The sequence below is a fragment of the Pongo pygmaeus genome, chromosome X (genome assembly GCF_028885625.2).
Source record: "Pongo pygmaeus isolate AG05252 chromosome X, NHGRI_mPonPyg2-v2.0_pri, whole genome shotgun sequence".
NCBI lineage: Eukaryota > Metazoa > Chordata > Mammalia > Primates > Hominidae > Pongo > Pongo pygmaeus.
Genome location: NC_072396.2, coordinates 17,601,754 through 17,622,478, shown reverse-complemented (window position 1 = coordinate 17,622,478; position 20,725 = coordinate 17,601,754). Strand labels below are relative to the sequence as shown.

The 20,725-nt window shown below is 39.7% G+C and overlaps 1 protein-coding gene and 1 pseudogene across 6 annotated transcripts in view; one reads left to right on the top strand and one right to left on the bottom strand.

Annotated features, from left to right (window-relative positions):
* Positions 1-20,725, bottom strand: part of REPS2 (RALBP1 associated Eps domain containing 2) — a 214,503-nt gene that overhangs the window by 36,249 nt on the left and 157,529 nt on the right. For all 6 annotated transcript variants that reach the window (XM_054471913.1, XM_054471914.1, XM_054471916.2 and 3 more), the window contains one exon: positions 13,114-13,175. In XM_054471913.1, the coding sequence (XP_054327888.1) occupies positions 13,114-13,175 (62 nt within the window). The remainder of the gene's footprint in view (positions 1-13,113; positions 13,176-20,725) is intronic.
* On the top strand, positions 16,540-17,173 carry LOC129024726 (chromobox protein homolog 1-like; annotated as a pseudogene).

The window sequence follows — 20,725 nt, the reverse complement described above, 5'->3', positions numbered from 1 at the left end:
CATTGTGCACATGTACCCTAAAACTTAAAGTATAATAATAATAAAAAATAAAAATAAATAAATGTCCCGCATGAGGCAGGGGACTGGTACCAAGCTCATTCCCTGATGCCAGAGGCTAAGGTATCACTTTGCTACCTGTGAAGCTGCAAAACCAAGATGAAGCCTGTGGAGACGCTCTGGGTTGCCTACTTAGGAAAGGAACTGAAGCAGATATAACACTGAGGCCTGGTTCTGGGCTAAGTACCATTGGGTGCCATCTACAAGACCCCTGACACCTGCACCAGATGGAAGTGCTGTATTTCAAGTATAAGAATCAGCTCTTGACTGGAGGCCATGGATGCCAGGAATAGTTGGTAGAGACAGCCACTGAACTGGCAGAAAGGGAGGAGCTCAGAAAACTGAGAATGAGAATGAACTCCAACTCAAAATAAGCCTACAAAACAAAATTCCAAAAACCATGATAGAACAGCCAAATAAAAAAGGCAAATTTTCTCCTGACAAAAACAAAAATAGAACAAGTTAAAAATAACTTTAAAGTAAGTATTTTAGAATCCTCAAAGTTAAAAGTGGAGAACAGATCCTAAAAAAGAATAGATGGGTATAAAACAAAAATAGGGAAAGGTAAAACAAGAACAGGTTGTTATAAAAAAGAATGGATTATAAAACCTAGAATCAAAGAATAGTGATAGGGGCTTAATAACACAATAGGAAAAATTCTAGGCTATATAGTTATGCAGAGGATTTTTAATTTGGAAGATGAAGATTTCATCCAGAGCAAGCCCAGAAAGATCACAATATAAATACATGAAAGTGACAAGGTGCGGTACTCACATCTGTACATCCCAGCACTTTGGGAGGTTGAGATGGGAGAACTGCTTGAGCCCAGGAGTTCAAGACCAGCTTGGGCAACATGAAAAAACCCCATCTCTACAAAAAATACAAAAAATTAGCCAGGTGTGGTGGCATGCACCTGTAGTCCCAGCTACTCAGGAGGCTGAAGTGGAAGGACAGCTTCAGCCCAGGAGGTTGAGGCTGCAGTGAGCCATGGATCATCCCATCGCACAGCCTGGGTGACAGAGCAAGACCTTGTCTCAAAAAAGAAAAAAAAAGATGAAAGACACATTACTAGAGTTTTTCTTAAATGTGTTGACAGAAATATAGTTAGTTCCAGAAGAAAACAGAAGAAATAAGTAAAGAAGCAAAACCCACAGAGATATCACTAAATGTCCTAAAATTAAAGATGATTTTCCAGAAGGAAAATGCATGCCAAGTGTCACCTGGCATAAACAAATTTAAATCTATGCTTAAACCCATCACAGCGCCATCAAAACAGAACATTGAAAATAAAAATAAACTTTTAAAAGCAATCCCAGAGGAAAGACAAAGCTGCACCAAAGGAATAAAAAACAGATTGACAGTACAATCTGGAGCAGTGGCAGCAATAAATGCTAGAAGAGGAGGTAATGCATTCAAAATACTGAGGAAAAATTACTTTCAGTCTAAAATTCTGTACACAGCAAAATCACTATTTAAGAGTGAGGGCAATAAGAGTTTACTATCCAAAGAACATAGATTTAAAAAATGACTAGATGATAATACTTCTGTACACTATTTCTTTGAACCTCACAATTGCTAGAGTCATCATAACAATGTAATTATGCAATATATGTCTTATCACTATTTCTGAGAGCTGGTCTCTAAAAGTAGTTTCCAAAGGTCATTTTATTCTGGTAAATCTTCAAATGACTTTTTATTCTAGTTGTCATATCAGAGGACTTTTTTTTCTTTTCCCCAATCCTTAATTGTAAGACAAAATTTTTAAAAGAAAAACTGCATAACTTCCCCACCAAAACAGCCATTTAAACTTCTACCAATTACTTAGCAGTCTTCTCCGAGTATTTAACAGTAGGCACTTGACATTTAGGACTGAACTGTCTGGAGACCTTCACAGATACCCCAATTCACATAAATACTACACATACATAATCTCCCAAAATACAGAAACTTATAAAAACAAGTTATAAGACAAGATAGGTAAATTGGGAGGAGGAGCCAAGATGGCCGAATAGGAACAGCTCCCGTCTACAGCTCCCAGGATGAGCGACAGAGAAGACGGGTGATTTCTGCATTTCCATCTGAGGTACCGGGTTCATCTCACTAGGGAGTGCCAGACAGTGGGCTCCCATTCACAATTGCTTCAAAGATAATAAAATACTTAGGAATCCAACTTACAAGGGACGTGAAGGACCTCTTCAAGGAGAACTATAAACCACTGCTCAATGAAATAAAAGAGGATACAAACAAATGGAAGAACATTCCATGCTCATGGGTAGGAAGAATCAATATCGGGAAAATGACCATACTGCCCAAGGTCATTTATAGATTCAATGCCATCCCCATCAAGCTACCAATGACTTTCTTCACAGAATTGGAAAAACCTACTTTCAAGTTCACATGGAACCAAAAAAGAGCCCGCATCGCCAAGTCAATCCTAAGCCAAAAGAACAAAGCTGGAGGCATCACGCTACCTGACTTCAAACTATACTACAAGGCTACAGTAACCAAAACAGCATGGTACTGGTACCAAAACAGAGATACAGATCAATGGAACAGAACAGAGCCCTCAGAAATAACGCCACATATCTACAACTATCTGATCTTTGACAAACCTGAGAGAAACAAGCAATGGGGAAAGGATTCCCTATTTAATAAATGGTGCTGGGAAAACTGGCTAGCCATATGTGGAAAGCTGAAAACTGGATCCCTTCCTTACACCTTATACAAAAATTAATTGAAGATGGATTAAAGACTTAAACGTTAGACCTAAAACCATAAAAACCCTAGAAGAAAACCTAGGCATTACCATTCAGGACATAGGCATGGGCAAGGACTTCATGTCTAAAACACCAAAAGCAATGGCAACAAAAGCCAAAATTGACAAATGGGATCTAATTAAACTAAAGAGCTTCTGCACAGCAAAAGAAACTACCATCAGAGTGAACAGGCAACCTACAAAATGGGAGAAAATTTTCGCAACCTACTCATCTGACAAAGGGCTAATATCCAGAATCTACAATGAACTCAAACAAATTTACAAGAAAAAAACAAACAACCCCACCAAAAAGTGGGCGAAGGATATGAACAGACACTTCTCAAAAGAAGACATTTATGCAGCCAAAAGACACATGAAAAAATGCTCATCGTCACTGGCCATCAGAGAAATGCAAATCAAAACCACAATGAGATACCATCTCATGCCAGTTAGAAAGGCAATCATTAAAAAGTCAGGAAACAACAGGTGCTGGAGAGGATGTGGAGAAATAGGAACACTTTTACACTGTTGGTGGGACTGTAAACTAGTTCAACCCTTGTGGAAGTCAGTGCGCCGATTCCTCAGGGATCTAGAACTAGAAATACCATTTGACCCAGCAATCCCATTACTGGGTATATACCCAAAGGACTATAAATCATGCTGCTATAAAGACACATGCACACGTATGTTTATTGCGGAACTATTCACAATAGCAAAGACTTGGAACCAACCCAAATGTCCAACAACGATAGACTGGATTAAGAAAATGTGGCACATATACACCATCGAATACTATGCAGCCATAAAAAATGATGAGTTCATGTCCTTTGTAGGGACATGGATGAAACTGGCAATCATCATTCTCAGTAAACTATCGCAAGGACAAAAAACCAAACACCACATGTTCTCACTCATAGATGGGAATTGAACAATGAGAACACATGGACACAGGAAGGGGAACCTCACACTCTGGGGACTATTGTGGGGTGGGGGGAGGGGGGAGGGATAGCATTAGGAGATATACCTAATGCTAAATGGTGAGTTAATGGGTGCAGCACACCAGCATGGCACATGCATACATATGTAATTAACCTGCACATTGTGCACATGTACCCTAAAACTTAAAGTATAATAATAAAACAAAACAAACAAAAAAAAAAAAGATAGGTAAATTATAAATGAGTTACCTAAGTGATCCTTTTAGACCCCTAAAAAGAGTTAGTAGAAATTCACTAAGCAGCTAAGAATCTCAAAACCCTAATGGGAAGGGAACAGTGGCTAATCTAAAAGTAATTCGAAATCCGACCACTGGACAGGGGCCAATTACCATGCAACACGGACCTTCAAGGTCACCCTCAGAGATAAGAAAACCTTACCATCAAAGGGCTACCATATACTTATGTGGTACAATCAAGAAACACTTCTGTATTCAGCTGTTACCCCTCTTTTCTACTGTTTTGTCATGTAATCATTTTAATAGATGCCTAATATTCTAATTAGGCAGATATACATTACCCTTGACCAGTGCCTTCTTCCTAGACATTAAGGTGGACTGTATTGTTATTTTTATTTATAATACTAAAATAAATGTCATCATAGAACTTTTCCTTTCTTTTGAATTAGTTACTAGGATTAATTCTAAAGACATTTGTTGATAAAGACCAAAATGCTGAGCGCTTCTTCCAAAAAGAAGGAAGGGGGACAGGCTTACACTTTTCTCCTCCATTCCAATGCTGGTATTTCATTACTAATTCTCACCCTCTCTTCTCCTTGCACTTATCACTATGGCCATTTCCTTTGCCTTCTGAATTTGTCATTCAGTGCGAACTGTTTGAGAATAGTTTTCAAATTTAAGAAATCCTCATAAGAGAACTTCCAAAACTCTTGAGATTCAATCAACACAGGTTGGTCCGAAACAGAATTGTTTCTTCATGATACTTGAATCTAGAAATATGAGTAGCTCTGAGCAATCTAGGAACCTATTCTACAACTAGGGAACATATAGTAAAAGGTACTGCCAAAGTTAACAAAGGAAAAATACATTACACAAAACAAGCATTCCACTTGAATATTCAACCTTGATAAATTTAAAACAATGTTATCTAGGCCAAATGATAAATTCATCAGAGCCTGATTTGACTTTAAAATAGAGCCCTTTATTTTGACCAGAGGTTAACACATGCTTAATTATACTCTTGGTCAGTCTAGCTAAAGTTTTGTCAATTTCATTGATCTTTGCAAAAAATCAACTTTTCAACTATTTCCTCTGTTGTTTTTCTGTTCTCTATTTTGTTTATCTCCACTCTACTCTATTATTTCTGTCCCGCTAGCTTTGGATTTAGTGTGCTCTTTTTCTTCTAGTTTATTTCTTTTTTTTTTTTTTTTTTTTTTTTTGAGACGGAGTCTCGCTCTGTCGCCCAGGCTGGAGTGCAGTAGTGCAATCTTGGCTCACAGCAAGCTCTGCCTCCTGGGTTCATATCATTCTCCTGCCTCAGCCTCCCGAGTAGCTGGGACTACAGGCACCCGCCACCACGCCCGGAATAACATTTTTTTTGTATTTTTAGTAGAGACAGAGTTTCACCGTGTTAGCCAGGATGGTCTTGATCTCCCGACCTCGTGATCCACCCGCCTTGGCCTCCCAAAGTGCTGGGATTACAGGCGTGAGCCACTGCGCCCAGCCTTCTTCCAGTTTCTTAAGGTGTAAAGCTAACTGTTGATTTTGGATCTCTTCTTTTTTAATGTTAAGTGTTTATAGCTAAAACTTTCCCTCCGAGTACTGCTATCACTGCATCCCATAGGTTTTGGTATGATTTTGTTCACTAATCTCAAGGTATTTTCTAATTTCACTTATAATTTCTTCTTTGTGTTTTTAAGAGTATGTTAATTTCTACATATTAGTGAATCTTCCATTTTACTTCTGTTATTGATTTCTAGTTTCATTCCATTGACATCAGAGAAGATGTTTAACATAATTTCAATCTTTTTAAATTTATTGAGACTTGTTTTGTGGCCTAATATATGGTCTATCCTGAAGAATATTCCAAGTGCACTTGAGAAAAATGTCTATTGTGCTGATGCTGGGTGTTCTATAGTTATCTGTTATATCAAGTTGAACCATGGTATTGTTCAAGCTTTCTATTTCCTTATTGGTCTTCTGTCTACTTGAAGTCTCTAGTTCACTGTCATGCCAGTCCTCTTTCCTCTTTAAACCTTTCAAAGTCTTTGTTCTGGCCAGGCATGATGGCTCACACCTGTAATCCCAAGGCTTTGGGAGGCTGAGGTGGGAGGATTGCTTGAGCTCAGGAATTTGAGACCAGCCTGGGCAATATAGGAAGACCCTGTCTCTACAAAAAATAAAAACATTACCTCGGTGTGGCAGCATGGACCTATAGTCCCAGCTACTCAGGAGGCTGAGTCCCTTCAGCCCAGGAGGTTGAGGGTGCAGTGAGCTATGATCACACCACTGCACTCCAGCCTGGACAACAGAGTGAGACCCTGTCTCAAAAAAAAAAAAAAATCCTCTTTCCATTATAGTATTTCTGGGGGTTTTAGTTGTACTTAGCAGGGAGGAGCAGGGAAAATTAGTCCAACCTATCTTGTCCCTCAACTGTGTTTCATGATGTTTTATCTATATTACAAAAAAAATTCTTGAACAGAGAACACAAAATAGAATCAGACATCTTAGCACTAGTAGGATCCCTCTAGTCCAATCTTCTTATTTTACAGAAGGGGCGAATAGGTCCATGAGACTAACTTACTTAATTCCCACAAAGCCACAGAGCTACACAGTAGCAGGACTAAGGATAAGACCAGACAGACACTTTCATATTACTACATTCAGCACAGTGTGGTACAGCTTTCAGTATGTTCTTTCATCATCACAAATGAAGGTACAGCCTTGGTTTATATCTTCTTTCCTTAATCACTGAGATACTCATTAACATGTTGTGATTTTCAGCTAATCTACAGCATACACTGTAGGACAGAACAAAGTAACACTTTGGAAGAAAATGAAGGTGGCATCTTAGGTGATATACATTTATAAATTCACTTTGGAAGAATTTCTGATTTTCTAATACATGCATGAATAGAAACTATCTTGATACATATTAAATTCATATTTTGATGAGTAAAAATTAGGATGTTGTATATACCTTTGAAAGTTCACAAATATGCTTTAACAGGCAGTATCTTAAGGTGATTCAATGACTTTTATATATTACATGAGGTCATTTGAATATATTATAGCAAGAGATTTCATGATGTTTGGTGTTTATTCACGGAGTTTTAATCTGATAAAGAAAAAAACATGCAATTTTAAAAGCAGTGACATTTCTCTATTGTTTACATTAAATAATGTTTCTTGCTATTTTCTTATAGATATTTGAAAGTTGACAACAATATAATACAGGTTAAGTATTCAAAATCCGAAAATGCAAAATCCAAAATGCTCCAAAACCCAAAACTTCTGTTGTTGTTGTTGAGACAGAGTCTCGCTCTGTCACCCAGGCTGGAGTGCAGTGGCTCGATCTCGGCTCCCTGCAACCTCCACCTCCTGGGTTCAAGCAATTCTCCTGCCTCAGCCTCCCGAGTAGCTGGGATTACAGGCATGTACCATCACGCCAGGCTAATTTTTGTGTTTTTAGTAGAGATGGGGTTTCACCATGTTGGTCAGGCTGGTCTCGAACTCCTGACCTTAGGTGATCTGCCCGCTTCAGCCTCCCAAAGTGTTGGGATTACAGGCGTGAGCCACTGAGCCTGGCCTCTTCTTTTTTTGTTTTTTGTTTGTTTGTTTGTTTGTTTGTTTGAGACGGAGTTTCACTCTTGTTGCCCAGGCTGGAGTGCAATGTCGCGGTCTTGGCTCACTGCAACCTCCACCTTGCAGGTTCAAGAGATTCTCCTGCCTCCGGCCAGGCGCGGTGGCTCATGCCTGTAATCCCAGCACTCTGGGAGGCCGAGGCAGGCGGATCACGAGGTCAGGAGATGGAGATTCTCCTGCCTCAGCCTCCTGAGTAGCTGGGACTACAGGCGCCTGCCACCCCGCCCGGCTAATTTTTGTATTTTTTTTTTTTTTTAGTAGAGATGAGGTTTCACCATGTTGGCCAGGCTGGTCTCGAACTTCTGACCTCAGGTGATCCACCCGCCTCAGCCTCCCAAAACTTTCTGAGTACCAACATGACACTCAAAGGAAATGCTCACTGGAGCATTTAGGATTTTGGATTTTCAGATTTGAGATGATCAACTAGGTAAGTGTAATGCAGATATTCCAAAAAAAAAAAAAAAAAGTGAAATCTAAACCACTTCTGGTCCCAAGCATTTCAGACAAAGGGTACTCAACCTGTACTTCATTTTACTATCTTAAAAATTGATTTAGTATGTGTTAAAAATAGATTCAGTATGTATGTTATGCTTTAATAAAATTAACACTTAAAAATGGATTAGACAGCCCTGTAAGAGACTTACATAATCACCAGGAATTCTTTCCCCCGCCAAAAAAAGTATGTGTGGTCTAAAACTCTTAATTTCTCCCAGAAGAATTTACTATTTTGAATCACCAACTGTGTATTAACTTGTGGAAAGAATAATTTAAATGACAGGATATTAATTAAAAGGATAGAGTATTTAAAATGGTGTTGAATATTTCACAAATTCAGGGCCTACGAACTGCCATTTAAGTTTAAGTGAGCTGCAGTTTTTACATCCAAATAAAACAAATGTAGTATTTTATAAAAAGTTGTGTCTAAAAAATTAGTCTTTGAAAAAGAGTAGGATGACTGCCATATTCCTATTGAGTTCTATATCACTTTCAGGACCTGATTCTAGCCAGATTACGAAGTTAGATGAGGAATTAACTGAATAGACCACAGTTGTTCTGGTTTCCTCTCGAGGCCATCTGTGTTCATGGCTAGCCTCTCACAGTAGTACACACAGGACCTGAGGCACACAGTGACTAGTTCTTCCAGCAGGACCTTCCTGTCACATCCTCTAGCCCTGTTCACATCAGTCACCACAAGAATCCCTTGACTCCCAGGCCCCTTGTGATCTGAGTTCTTGCCCCCATAGGGTCTGAGCACACCCCCTAAGCTGACCTCATGCCTCCCCAACTCCAGAACCCCTTTCATTGTGCCCTATAAGAACTCATCAATAAAATTCCCTATATTCTCAACCTCTTCTCTGAGCATTCCTTCCTCTTGCCCTAATTCAGTGCTTTTCAACTCTGGCTGCACTTCAGAATCACCTGGGGAGGTGTTTAAACCTCCCAGTGGCCGGACCTCAGCACCCCATGCCAAAATCTCTGGGAGGGGCTCCAGGCCTCAGCACGTTCAAAGCTCCCCCAGATGATTCCACTGTGCAGCCAAGGGTGAGAACCACTGGGCTAAAACCCTGTCCTCCCGTCAGTTTCTGCTCCCCAGACAGAACTCCTTTGGTAGGGGCTGTTTCTCTCCCACATCCCTACCGCAACTGGAACTAGAAGTGAGCAGGAGGCTTGCTCCCCATGGCCACTTCCAGAACACTACAGCCATTTTCCCTACAATCTGGCTTTCCAAATCTCAGGCAGCTCCTCAAACATACCAGGACCTCTTGCATGCCTGTTTCTCTGCATTTGGGTTTGTTTTGTTTTTTTTTAATCTGCAGTAAAGCTCTGTATCTTTTAGCCAGCTAAAAAAAAAAAAAAGTTCTGTTGTTTCTTTAAAACTAATTTCATTGGTCATCTCACCCCTTCCATGAATCTTCTTGGTCTCTATAAGCTTAAAGGTATTCATCAAATGCTTCTCCCACAGTGCTTTCACTTTCCAGTGCTATTTTTAGTACTCATTACATTGCTAGTGAGGAATACTTTGTTACATATAAGGTGAGAAATTAGTGGCAAAAATAGGAAAATTCTGAGCACATTAGTCTGCAGGGAACCCCAATTTATCAAATGTGGTGTTAATAGAAAACTTAAAAGATAATGTTTTGCACCCCCAAAATCTTTTCTTTATTATAGTTACACTGAAGCTGTGGCTCTATCACAATTGCCATTAAGAAAACTGTCATGAGATCAACACTATTAAGAGGACTTAGCTACTGAAGTACCAAATAGTCCCTTAGCAGAGAACTGACCTACAGAATAAACACAAACTCGCCAGGCACGGTGGCTCATGCCTGTAATCCCAGCATTTTGGGAGGCTGAAGTGGGCAAATCACGAGGTCAGGAGTTCGAGACCAGCCTGGCCAACATGGTGAAACCCCCATCTCTACTAAAAATACAGAATTAGCCGGGCGTGGTGGTGCATGCCTGTTATCCCAGCTACTCGGAAGGCTGAGGCAGGAGAATCGCTTGAACTGGGGAGGTGGAGGTTGCGGTGAGCCAAGATCGCGCCATTGCACTCCAGCCTGGGCTACAAGAGCGAAACTCCGTCTCAAAAAAAAAAAAAAAGAATAAACACACACTCTACAGATGGCAATTTACTGGATTTATTAAAATGACACAAACAGTGGGCTAATACATTTAACTCTCACTTTAACACTGCTCTAGGCCGGGCACAGTACCACACGCCTGTAATCCCCAACACTTTAGGCTGAGATGGGAAGATCACTTGAGTCTGGGAGGTCAAGGCTGCAGTAAGCCCTGAACACGCCACTGCACTCCAGCCTGGGTGACACAGCAAGACCGTCTTAAGAAAACAAACACAAAAACAAACAAAAAAAACCAAAAGAATGCACTGCTCTATATGAAATAGTTTACTTTAATTGCTTTTTGGTTATTTATGTTACAAATAAGTCTTTTTTCAAAAAAAAAGTCACCTCTTCTGAGCTGAGCCAAAAGACCATGCCCTAGTCTCTAGTCTTGCCACAGGAAAATGTAAAACACAAACTACTTAATTTTGTGTATAGTCACTAGGTTCTTCTTGATCTTACCTATAGTATGAAAAATAAAAAGATGTTTCTTTTAATTTATTCCTTTTCCTAACTCTAGGGCCCCATTTGTATAACTTCATCCAGATGTTCATATCACAGTGGTGCTTGAATAAGTAAGAGCCAGCTAAACTGCATGTTATGCTGAAAACCTATACTTCATCTCTCTCACTTGATAAAGAGTATATGCTTTTGGTGTATGTAGAAACAATATATATCTCTGTATGCATACTGCAAATGTACAAACTCATTTTTCTTACATACTTAAAACCTGGAAAGCCAGGTTTGGTAGTGTGTGCCTATGGTCCCTAACTACTTGAGAATAGTAGTTTTCAAATTTAAGAAATCTTCATAAGAGAAATTCCAAAACTCGAGATTCAATCAACACAAGCTGGTCTGAAACAGAACTGTTTCTTCATAATACATGAATCCAGAGATATGAGTAGCTCTGAGCAATCTATGAACCGATTCTATAACTAGGGAACATATAGTAAAAGGTACTGCCAAAGTTAACAAAGGAAAAATACATTACACAAAACAAGCATTCCACTTGAATATTCAACCTTGATAAATTTAAAACAATGTTATCTAGACCAAATGATAAATTTATCAGAACCTGATTTTACTTTAAAATAGAGCTCTTTATTTTGACCTTTGATCCTTTCCCCATTGCTTGTTTTTGTCAGGTTTGTCAAAGATCAGATGGTTGTAGATGTGTGGTGTTATTTCTGAGGTCTCTCTTCTGCTCCACTGGTCTATATGTCTGTTTTGATACCAGTACCATGCTCTTTTGGTTACTGTAGCCTTGCAGTATAGTTTGAAGTCAGGTAGCATGATGCCTCCAGCTTTGTTCTTTTTGCTTAGGATTGTCTTGGCTATATGGGCCTTCTTTGATTCCACATGAAATTGAAAATAGATTTTCTAATTCTGTGAAGAATGTCAATGGTAGTTTGACGGGAATATCATTGAATCTATAAATTACTTTGGGCAGCCGGGCATGGTGGCTCATGCCTGTAATCCCAGCACTTTGGGAGGCCGAGGCAGGTGGATCACGAGGTCAGGAGATCGAGATCATCCTGGCTAACACAGTTAAATCCCATCTCTACTAAAAAATACAGAAAATTAGCCGGGCGTGGTGGCAGGCACCTGTAGTCCCAGCTACTCGGGAGGCTGAGACAGGAGAATGGCATGCACCCTGGAGGCACAGTTTGCAGTGAGCCGAGATCACGCCACTGCACTCCAGCCTGGGCGATAGCGCGAGACTCCGTCTCAAAAAAACAAAATTACTTCAGGCACTATGGCCATTTTCACGATATTGATTCTTCCTATCCATAAGGATGGAATGTTTTTCCTTTTGTTTGTTGACGGTTCAACCAATATCTCTTAAGGCCAATGTTACATCCTGGAAAGGAGTTCTCGCTGGTTTATATGCAGGTCAAGAAGAAATGGGCTTTTTATTACCCTTCGCACTAAAGCAGGAAGCCAGTATCTCATAGTATTTGCATCTCAAGGTTGAGTGGATGCTAAAAACCATTTCATTCACTGAAAGAAGGACAAGCACGTGTTAAAAGTGGTTTCAGTGACTCATGAGTCCTGAGATGTCCCCGTATGGAAGGATAGCTCTGAACTACCCAGAACAATGAAGTAGAAACAGGGACTGTCTACAGAGAAATTTCCCAACATTTTCTGCCAAAAATCAGAAAGGGTCTTCAAAGATAGAAAATTTCTTCAGCAGCAATTAACAAAAGGAAAGATCTGTAGCACCATATACCACACTCCACGGTTTGCTTCTCATTTTCAGCTCTGCAAAGTGTTGATGAATAAGGCCATAGTGGCACATGTAAATAAGGCAGAATTAATTTAGGGGTGAAACAGATCTTGGTGACATGTTCTCCCCCTCCTGCTATCTCAGCTTTTTGTTCTGAGGAAAAATACCATCCTACAGAAAGCACCATAGGCCAAAACCACGGCACTAACCCCATGTTGATAACCATTTATTTTTCGTTTATGTAGAATTAACATAGCTCCTAAAGTGCTGACGAAAATATAGGCACCCAGATTGCACATACTATACAGAAAAACCATGTCCCCACCTCCAATTAGAGAGAGGCCCCTTCTTCTACCCTTCTCTGGGGATGAAAACAGACGCACCCCTGGACAGCCAAGAGTGAACTAGTATATGTATGCTTGGTGGCTTATTGAGGAAACTTTCTCTCTTCCACATGAGGCTGGGGAGCTGGCTGGATGAGAATAAATTAAACCACTCTCTGCTCTCTTCACAGGGTATCAGCTTGGGAATCTCATGGACCAGATCTGTGGCGATCAACCCTTGCAAAGAAGCACAGCGATAGGACAACTTCCCTACCACCGAACAGTTTACATAAATCAAATATGTCTCCTACCTGTGATGGACAAGGTCTCGGAGGGAGCGCAGGTGGTGGGGGTAACAATCCTGACTTAGTAGCTGAAAAGAAAAACACACACTGTTAAGGATCACCCCCAAAAAATAAACAACAAAAAATTCTTATGCTTGTTAACTTGGAATGGCAATGGCATTTGCATTTAACATCTTTAAGTTTTTACAATCCTTCTGAAGGCTTAAGAAAAAAGAGTACATGTTATTTCTAATCCCTTTTTCATTTTCATCCTAACCCGAACTCAAGTATTTATGTAGGCTGTTATGATTAAGGCGACATAATAAAACGGTACAGAAAAGACACCTAAAACGCAACAAGGGAAAGGTGGTCAATTCCTCATTATTCTGATGTTATTTAGTTTCAAACAATCTAGGACAAAAGTCAGAAAGGGTCTTCTTTGATTTCTCTCATATTTCTCCCTAGCTCTCAGCCACTACACTGCTCATTAGCTCAATGAGTAGGCTACAGAAACTAAGAGAGCTGGAACCCAAATGAGGAAGCTTGGCCACCCTGTAAATGCTCCTGGGAATGGATCTGAAAGCAGTGAGGGAGGCTGACAGTAATGGACTGAAATGATATTTAGGGATTCTTCAAAGACCTCAATTTCTTTTTCTCTCCCTAATATTTATTATCAGGGATAACTAAAGCTGTTTATAAAATAATCTGGCCACATCTGAAGAATCTTTACAAAGTATCAGTCTAATTTTAAATTTTGTGAGATACAGAGAATACTGAGTTAAGCCAAGAACATCTGAATTGTACCTTAGCAATGAAAATAAACAAATTCTATGAAATTATAAATAAAGTTCATAATAACACACAAGAAATAAGTTTAGCATTACACACTGGCAAGTTAAACCACATTCTTTACAAACTCCTTAGAAAAACACCATCATCCAAATAACTATATGAGTTTATTTGCAAATTTGTACTAGGCATTTGGACAATTTTCTGTGCCTTAAAAAATAAATCAGAGCAATGTACCAAGAACATAAAAGATTTTGCAAATTACTTTTGATTTCCCTTAGCTAGCTGGATCAGACAAGCTAGAAGACGGAGTTTGGTGTGTTCCACAAATGTAACTCAGGGTAATATCACAGAGATTTTCATTTTGAGCCAGTGCATGGATATGGTACAATCATGTTGGCCTATCTATGATTTCCCTCAATCTGTCTTTCATTAAAATTTATGAAACACATCGGTGGGTCAAAACTCCAGAGGTGGTGAGACCTTGAACAGCTGTCAATAACAAAGCACACAGCAGGAGAGAATGCTGAAAGCCTTCAGGAATTATTCATCTCAGGGCTCCTACTCTTTAGATCCTCACAGATAGGACCTTTAAAATTAACAGTTACTTTCAAAACAAATGAAACAGGCCAGGCATGGTGCCTCAAGCTGTAGTCCTAGCACTTTGGTAGGCCAAGGTAGGCGGATCCCTTGAGCTCAGGAGTTTGAGACTGGCATAGGCAACATGGAGAAACCCCTTATCTACAAAAAATACAAAAACTAGCCAGGCGTGGTAGTGTACACCTGTAGTCCCAGCTACTTGGGAGGCTGAGACAGGAGGATCACTTGAACCCAGGAGTTGAGGCTTCAGTGAGCCATGATTGTGCCACTGCACTCCAGCCTGGGCAACAGAGTGAGACCCTGTCTCATTAATAAATAAATAAAATAAAATAAAATGAAAAATAAAATAAAATAAAATAAAATAAATCTACGCAAGCTTCTAAGGGAAAGGCCAAGCAATTGTATTAGAGTAATGTGTGTTAAAACAACTCTTTATTAACAAAAAAGAGGACTATACAAGAAATGATGAGCCATTTAATTAAATTGACTTGTGCTTCCAGCCAAGACGAAGTAACAGAGAGCAGACTTACCCACCCATTTAAAACAACCAAAAACACATAGAAAAAAAAAAAAGAAACAACAGTTTTCAAGGCACTAGAAAATCAGGCAAAAAACACAGTGACCCCTGAGAGAGAGGAACCAACCAGGTGAGCCCTGTGGCTGACTGTCCCTACTCACTGCCTTGAGAGTTATTAGAAACAGTATTTAGATCCTGATTCGGATCTCATTAAGTTCTTTTGTATGATTTAATTTTTTTGAAAGACAAATGCCCTGCTCTTGTAAAAGATAATGTGTGGGTCTATTTCTGAATACACTTTTAGATAAAAGCATGTCACCTACAACACCATTTATTGGGGTTTATCAGAAATTGCCCCAAATATGAAGAAGAAATAGGGTAAAAGACTGAGGCCATTTAATATGGAATTCTGTTTTAATTTCTCACAATTGAGCTTCAAGCAAAAAACAGTATCACAGGTATGTGTCCATTGTTCATTCTGAATCTCTCATTGTAAGAGTTGGCATAGAGGCCGGGCGCGATGGCTCACGCCTGTAATCCCAGCACTTTGGGAGGCCAAGGTGGGCGGATCACGAGGTCAGGAGATCGAGACCATCCTGGCTAACACAGTGAAACCTCATCTCTACTAAAAATACAAAAAAAAAAAAAAAATTAGCCAGGCGTGGTGGCAGGCGCCTGTAGTCCCAGCTACTCGGGACACTGAGGCAGGAGAACGGCGTGAACCCGAGAGGTGGAGCTTGCAGTGAGCCAAGATCGCGCCACTGCACTCCAGCCTGGGCGACAGAGCCAGACTCCATCTCAAAAAAAAAAAAAACAAAAAAAAAAAACAAGAGTTGGCATAGGTTATTTTCTCATTAAATTCTGAGAGCATTTTTTGGGGGGAAGCCCCCACACTTGTATCAAAAATATTATACTTGACAGGATATCACTCTGTTGTCCAGGCTGGAATGCAGTGGCATGATCATTAACACTGCAGTCTCAAACTCCTGGGCTCAAGCAATCCTCCCACCTCGGCCTCCTAAAGTGTTGGGATTACAGGTATGAGCCACTGTGCCCAACCATATTAAACAAATACTAAGAGCAGCTTTGTTTCCTCTTTTCAGTACCTTTGCCACGTTTTTTATTTTTCCAATCTTACCTAGTTAGAATTATCTACTGTAAAAGTTGAATTTAAATGGTGATAATGGGCATTCTTGTCTTCTCTTGATCTCAAAGGGGAGCATTTACTAGCTCACCATAAGGTATGGTGTTGGTGTTTGCTGTATGTTGTAGATACCCTTTAATAGATTATGAAGGTGGTGCGGGCAGTGGGCAGTGGGCAGCACAGAATGCAAGGCTCTTTTGTTCAGCTGAGAGGAGGGCCATTGGCTGAGGCCTGCGGTACACCATTTCAGCAAGGGGCTCCTTTGCGGCTACCCTTGCTGCTTTTCTGAGCGCCACTGCCCTGGCTGACCCAATGCGCCAATAGCACAGCACCGATTCCCTTCCGGCTCCTGGGCATTGCTCTGAGCAGCATCACCCTTTACACCAGAAAGTTGGCACACGCCATGGGGAAAAAACAAAACAAGAAGAAAGTGGAGGAGGTGCTAGAAGAGGAGGAACAGGAATATGTGGTGGAAAAAGTTCTCCACCGTCGATTGGTAAAGGGCAAAGTGGAGTACCTCCTAAAGTGGAAGGGGTTCTCAGATGAGGACAACACATGGGAGCCAGAAGAGAACTTGGATTGCCCCGACCTCATGAGTTTCTGCCGTCACAGAAAACAGCACGTGAGACAGACAAATCAGAGGGAGGCGAGCACAAAGCTGATTCTGATTCTGAAGATAAGGGAGAGGAGAGCAAACCAAAGAAGAAGAAAGAAGAGTCAGAAAAGCCATGAGGCTTTGCTTGGGGTTTGGAGCCGGAACAGATTATTGGAGCTACAGACTCCAGTGGAGAGCTCATGTTCCTGATGAAAGGGAAAAATTCTGATGAGGCTGACCTTGTCCCTGCCAAGGAAGTCAATGTCAAATGCCCACGGGTTGTCATATCCTTCTATGAGGAAAGGCTGACGTGGCATTCCTACCCCAAAGAGGATGATGACAAAACAGATGACAAGAATTAACGCTCCTGAGTACCAGCCTCTGTCACATCTGACTATGGGTTTCAAGTGGGAAGGAAAGAAGTTCTACTTGTCTTGACACCATAGAGGTAGCTTGAGAAGATGCCCTTTGAAGAGCCAGTATCGTTTCTGTGCCCTGCAGCAGCCCAAGTGTTTTAAAGCCGTTCCAAGCTGTATAGTTTGCATACCCGGCCCAGTGGAGGGGAAGGGGGATAAGTGCTTCAAGGCAATCTTTTCTGCACTTTGCTGAGAAAAAGCAAAGGGCCCTTTATGAAGGACAAAACTTGCAGAACTGGGTGTGTGGGAGACCAAAAAAATACTGTAGATAATCAAAGAGCATCTCTGCAACGCACAACTTTCTTCCCAATAGTGTTAACTCTACATTTTTACAGCGTAGCACATGTGTAGTTTTTGGCTATTACTGGTGTATTATGTGGGAAAGGGAGGAATGTGGAGGGGGGAAAGGGAGATGGGTAGCATCATTTTGATTAAAATTTGGGGCCTGATAGGGGAAATGGTGAAGCAATGCAAAGAACAGAAAACTAATGATTTGCTTCTATGTCCAGAATATTTTACCTTTGAAAAAAATGTCACTGGCACCATAAATATGGACTGTGAGAGACTGTTTAAAAGTTGTGAATGTCTGAAATCTATAAGCCACGGTGTTCCCTGCCTAAACTTAATGTACTTAGTCTCACAAAGGACTAAGCCAGTTAATAAGTTACCAGAGTTGCCATTTTGGAGATGGAAATTGACTGAGGAAGGAAGGTCTTTTATTGGAGAGTATATAGTACAAGCAGATCATTCTGCCTCAGAGGTGCTAATTCCTGAAATTAGAAGACCCTTTCTTTTCCAATAATAAAGTTGTAAATATCAGCTTGTTCATCCTAGCCACTGGCTGAGGTGTTGGGGAAAGGGAAGAGGGTGATAGAGGAGATAAGACAGGAGGGAAAGTAAAGGGCCCATGCTCTTAGTTGGGACAACTTTTGGAGCCATTCTCTTTTGAGCTTTGAACTCTGAAACCATTGGTGGCAGGGTTCAGTCACTGACAGCACAAATTTCACTGAATTGACTCAAGAGTTGAGTGATTTCAAAAGCCTTGGTCTCAGGAGAAGATTAAACTTTCATACTGGGCAGTGGTTCACTTTAAAACACACACACACACACAAAAAAATCATTTTTTAACAAATCCTAAGAAGTAACTGATACCCAAAATGCTCTGTCTTGAGTCATGAGATCCATCAGTTCTTGATATTATCTAGACTTGGATCTAGAGCTACACTGTAAAATCTTTTTAGGCATGTGTTAGATTTCTTTGAGAACTCTGTTTGAATGTAAACTTCATACCACACTCTCAGTTTTTGTCTTAATAAAACTATAGATATATAATCCCTGAAAAAAATAGATTATTATGAAAATTCCTATCCTTATTTTGAGACTTCTTTTCAGGATAATTTGTTGTTGAATTTTAATCGGAGCTGTAACTCTAGCCATTGAGACGATGGTATTATTTTTTCCTTATAATTTGTTAATGTGGTAAATTACATTCTGGATTGTCTAATATTAAAACACTCTTGCAGACCTGGGATAATCTCAACTTGGTAAGTTTTTTGTATCTGCTAGATTTGGTTAGCTGATATTTTGTTTAGGATTTTTGCAACTATCTTCATGAGTGAGACCTGCAAGTGATTTCCTTTCTCATAAGGTCCTCTATTACGCTTCATTCAGGTGGAGAGCACCACCCCCCACCCCCTACCATGCCCTGTTTATACTCTTAAATAGGTTGTATAAGATTGGAAATTTTTTCTTGAATATCAAATAAAAATTTTCCCAGGAGAGCCACCTGAGCCTGGAGTTTTCTTTAAACAAGATTGTAAACTATGATTCTGCTTCTTGAATTGTTATAGGACTCTTCAGACTTTCTAATTCTTAAGTCGATTCTGATAAACGATATTTTTCTAGGCATTTATTTAGTGTCTAAAATTTCAAATTTATTAGCATAAGGGTGTCCATACCCCCCTTATTATTATTTTAATCTCTGCATGTGTAATTGTCTTTTCCCATTCCTCATACTCCAGTTTTCCTTCACTAATCTCGGCTGGCATTTGTCAGTTTTGTTACTCTTTTCAAAAAACCCACTTTTAACTTTTTTGAGCCTCTGTATTGTATGCTTGCTTTCTGTTTTATTAATGCTGCTTATCTTCTTCCATTTACTTTCTTTGGGCACCTCTTGTTCTTTTTCTATCTTAAATTGGTTGCTTAGTTCACTAATTTGTAGCTTTTATTTTCTAATGTAAGCATTTAGGGTTACAAATTTTTTCCAAGTACCTCTTTAGTAGAATATCATAGGTTTTTATTTGTGATATTATCACTCAGTGCTAAAAGCTTCCTAATTTCCATTACAGTTTATTTTATGATGTCTAAAGTATGTCTTTTAGAATTTCCTTAATTGAGAAGTCTATTAGTAGCAAACTTAGTTTATTTGACTGAAAAGTCATTTTTCCCCTCTTGAAAGAGGATTTAATTGGGTATAGAATTCTAAATTGACAGCTATTTTCTCCTAGCACATTGACAGTAACATTCCACTGCCTTCTGGTTTCCACTATTGCTATTAAGAAGCCAGCTCTCAGTCGAATCACTCTTTTGTTAGATGGCCCATCTTCTCTCTGGTTGCTTTTAAGATCTCCTCTTTGTTTTGGGTACTCTGAAATATCAAACTTTATCCTATGTCTGCACATGTATTTCTCTATCATCATTTTATTTTATCACTTGCTTGAGCTTCACTGGAATTTCTTAACCATGTAGCAACCCATTAATTTTGGTCAATTCTCAGTGATTCTTTAAATGTTGTATTTCTACCATTTTTCTCTCCCCTCTCCTTCAAGAGCTTTCTAACTGTACTGTGTTCTAGATAATTTTCTATGATCTACTGTCCAAGTAACCAATTCCCTCTTTAGCCGTTCTTAATGTCTAACAAAATCCAGTCTTCGAGTTTATGTTACAGAATTGTTCTTTTCTAGAAGTTCTATTTGGTCTTTTTTGAAAATGTTTTTTTCATTTTTATAATCTCTTGGCCACTCATTTTCTTCCTCTTTTCTTTCAACGTATTTATATAATTTCAATATCTGAGGGCTTTGTATTTCCTGTTTGTTCTTGCTCATTGTGCTTCATTTCCTAGTGTGTTTAGCAACCTGTGACTCTAAACTCAAATTCCTTGGAAGTTTACCTACAGGAAAACTTTGAGGCATGTGGAAAGTGAATTCCTCTTCCCTCTATCGCTTCTGCCAGAAATCTGAGGGTACTATCAACCTGGGACCACTTTAAACTAAAATCTTGGCTTGATACTGTGTAAAATTCCTCGTTTCTTGTGTATGACCCAACGTTTTATTAAATGTCCTATCCAAAGACTTTTGAGTATAGACAGCAGTTCAAATACATGCAACTAATCTCACTCTTAACTCATTAACACAAAAATGAAGAGAACTGTTTAAGTGCTCTTGTTTAAATTTGGAACTGGGAAAACAGATGAGCAACTGATAGCTGACTAGACAGATCTGAGAAAGCAGGGAGTAACCAATTTGTACCACAGAAGCCCCCCCCCAGTTCTCAGGAACTGGTGGCATCAAACACCTCTG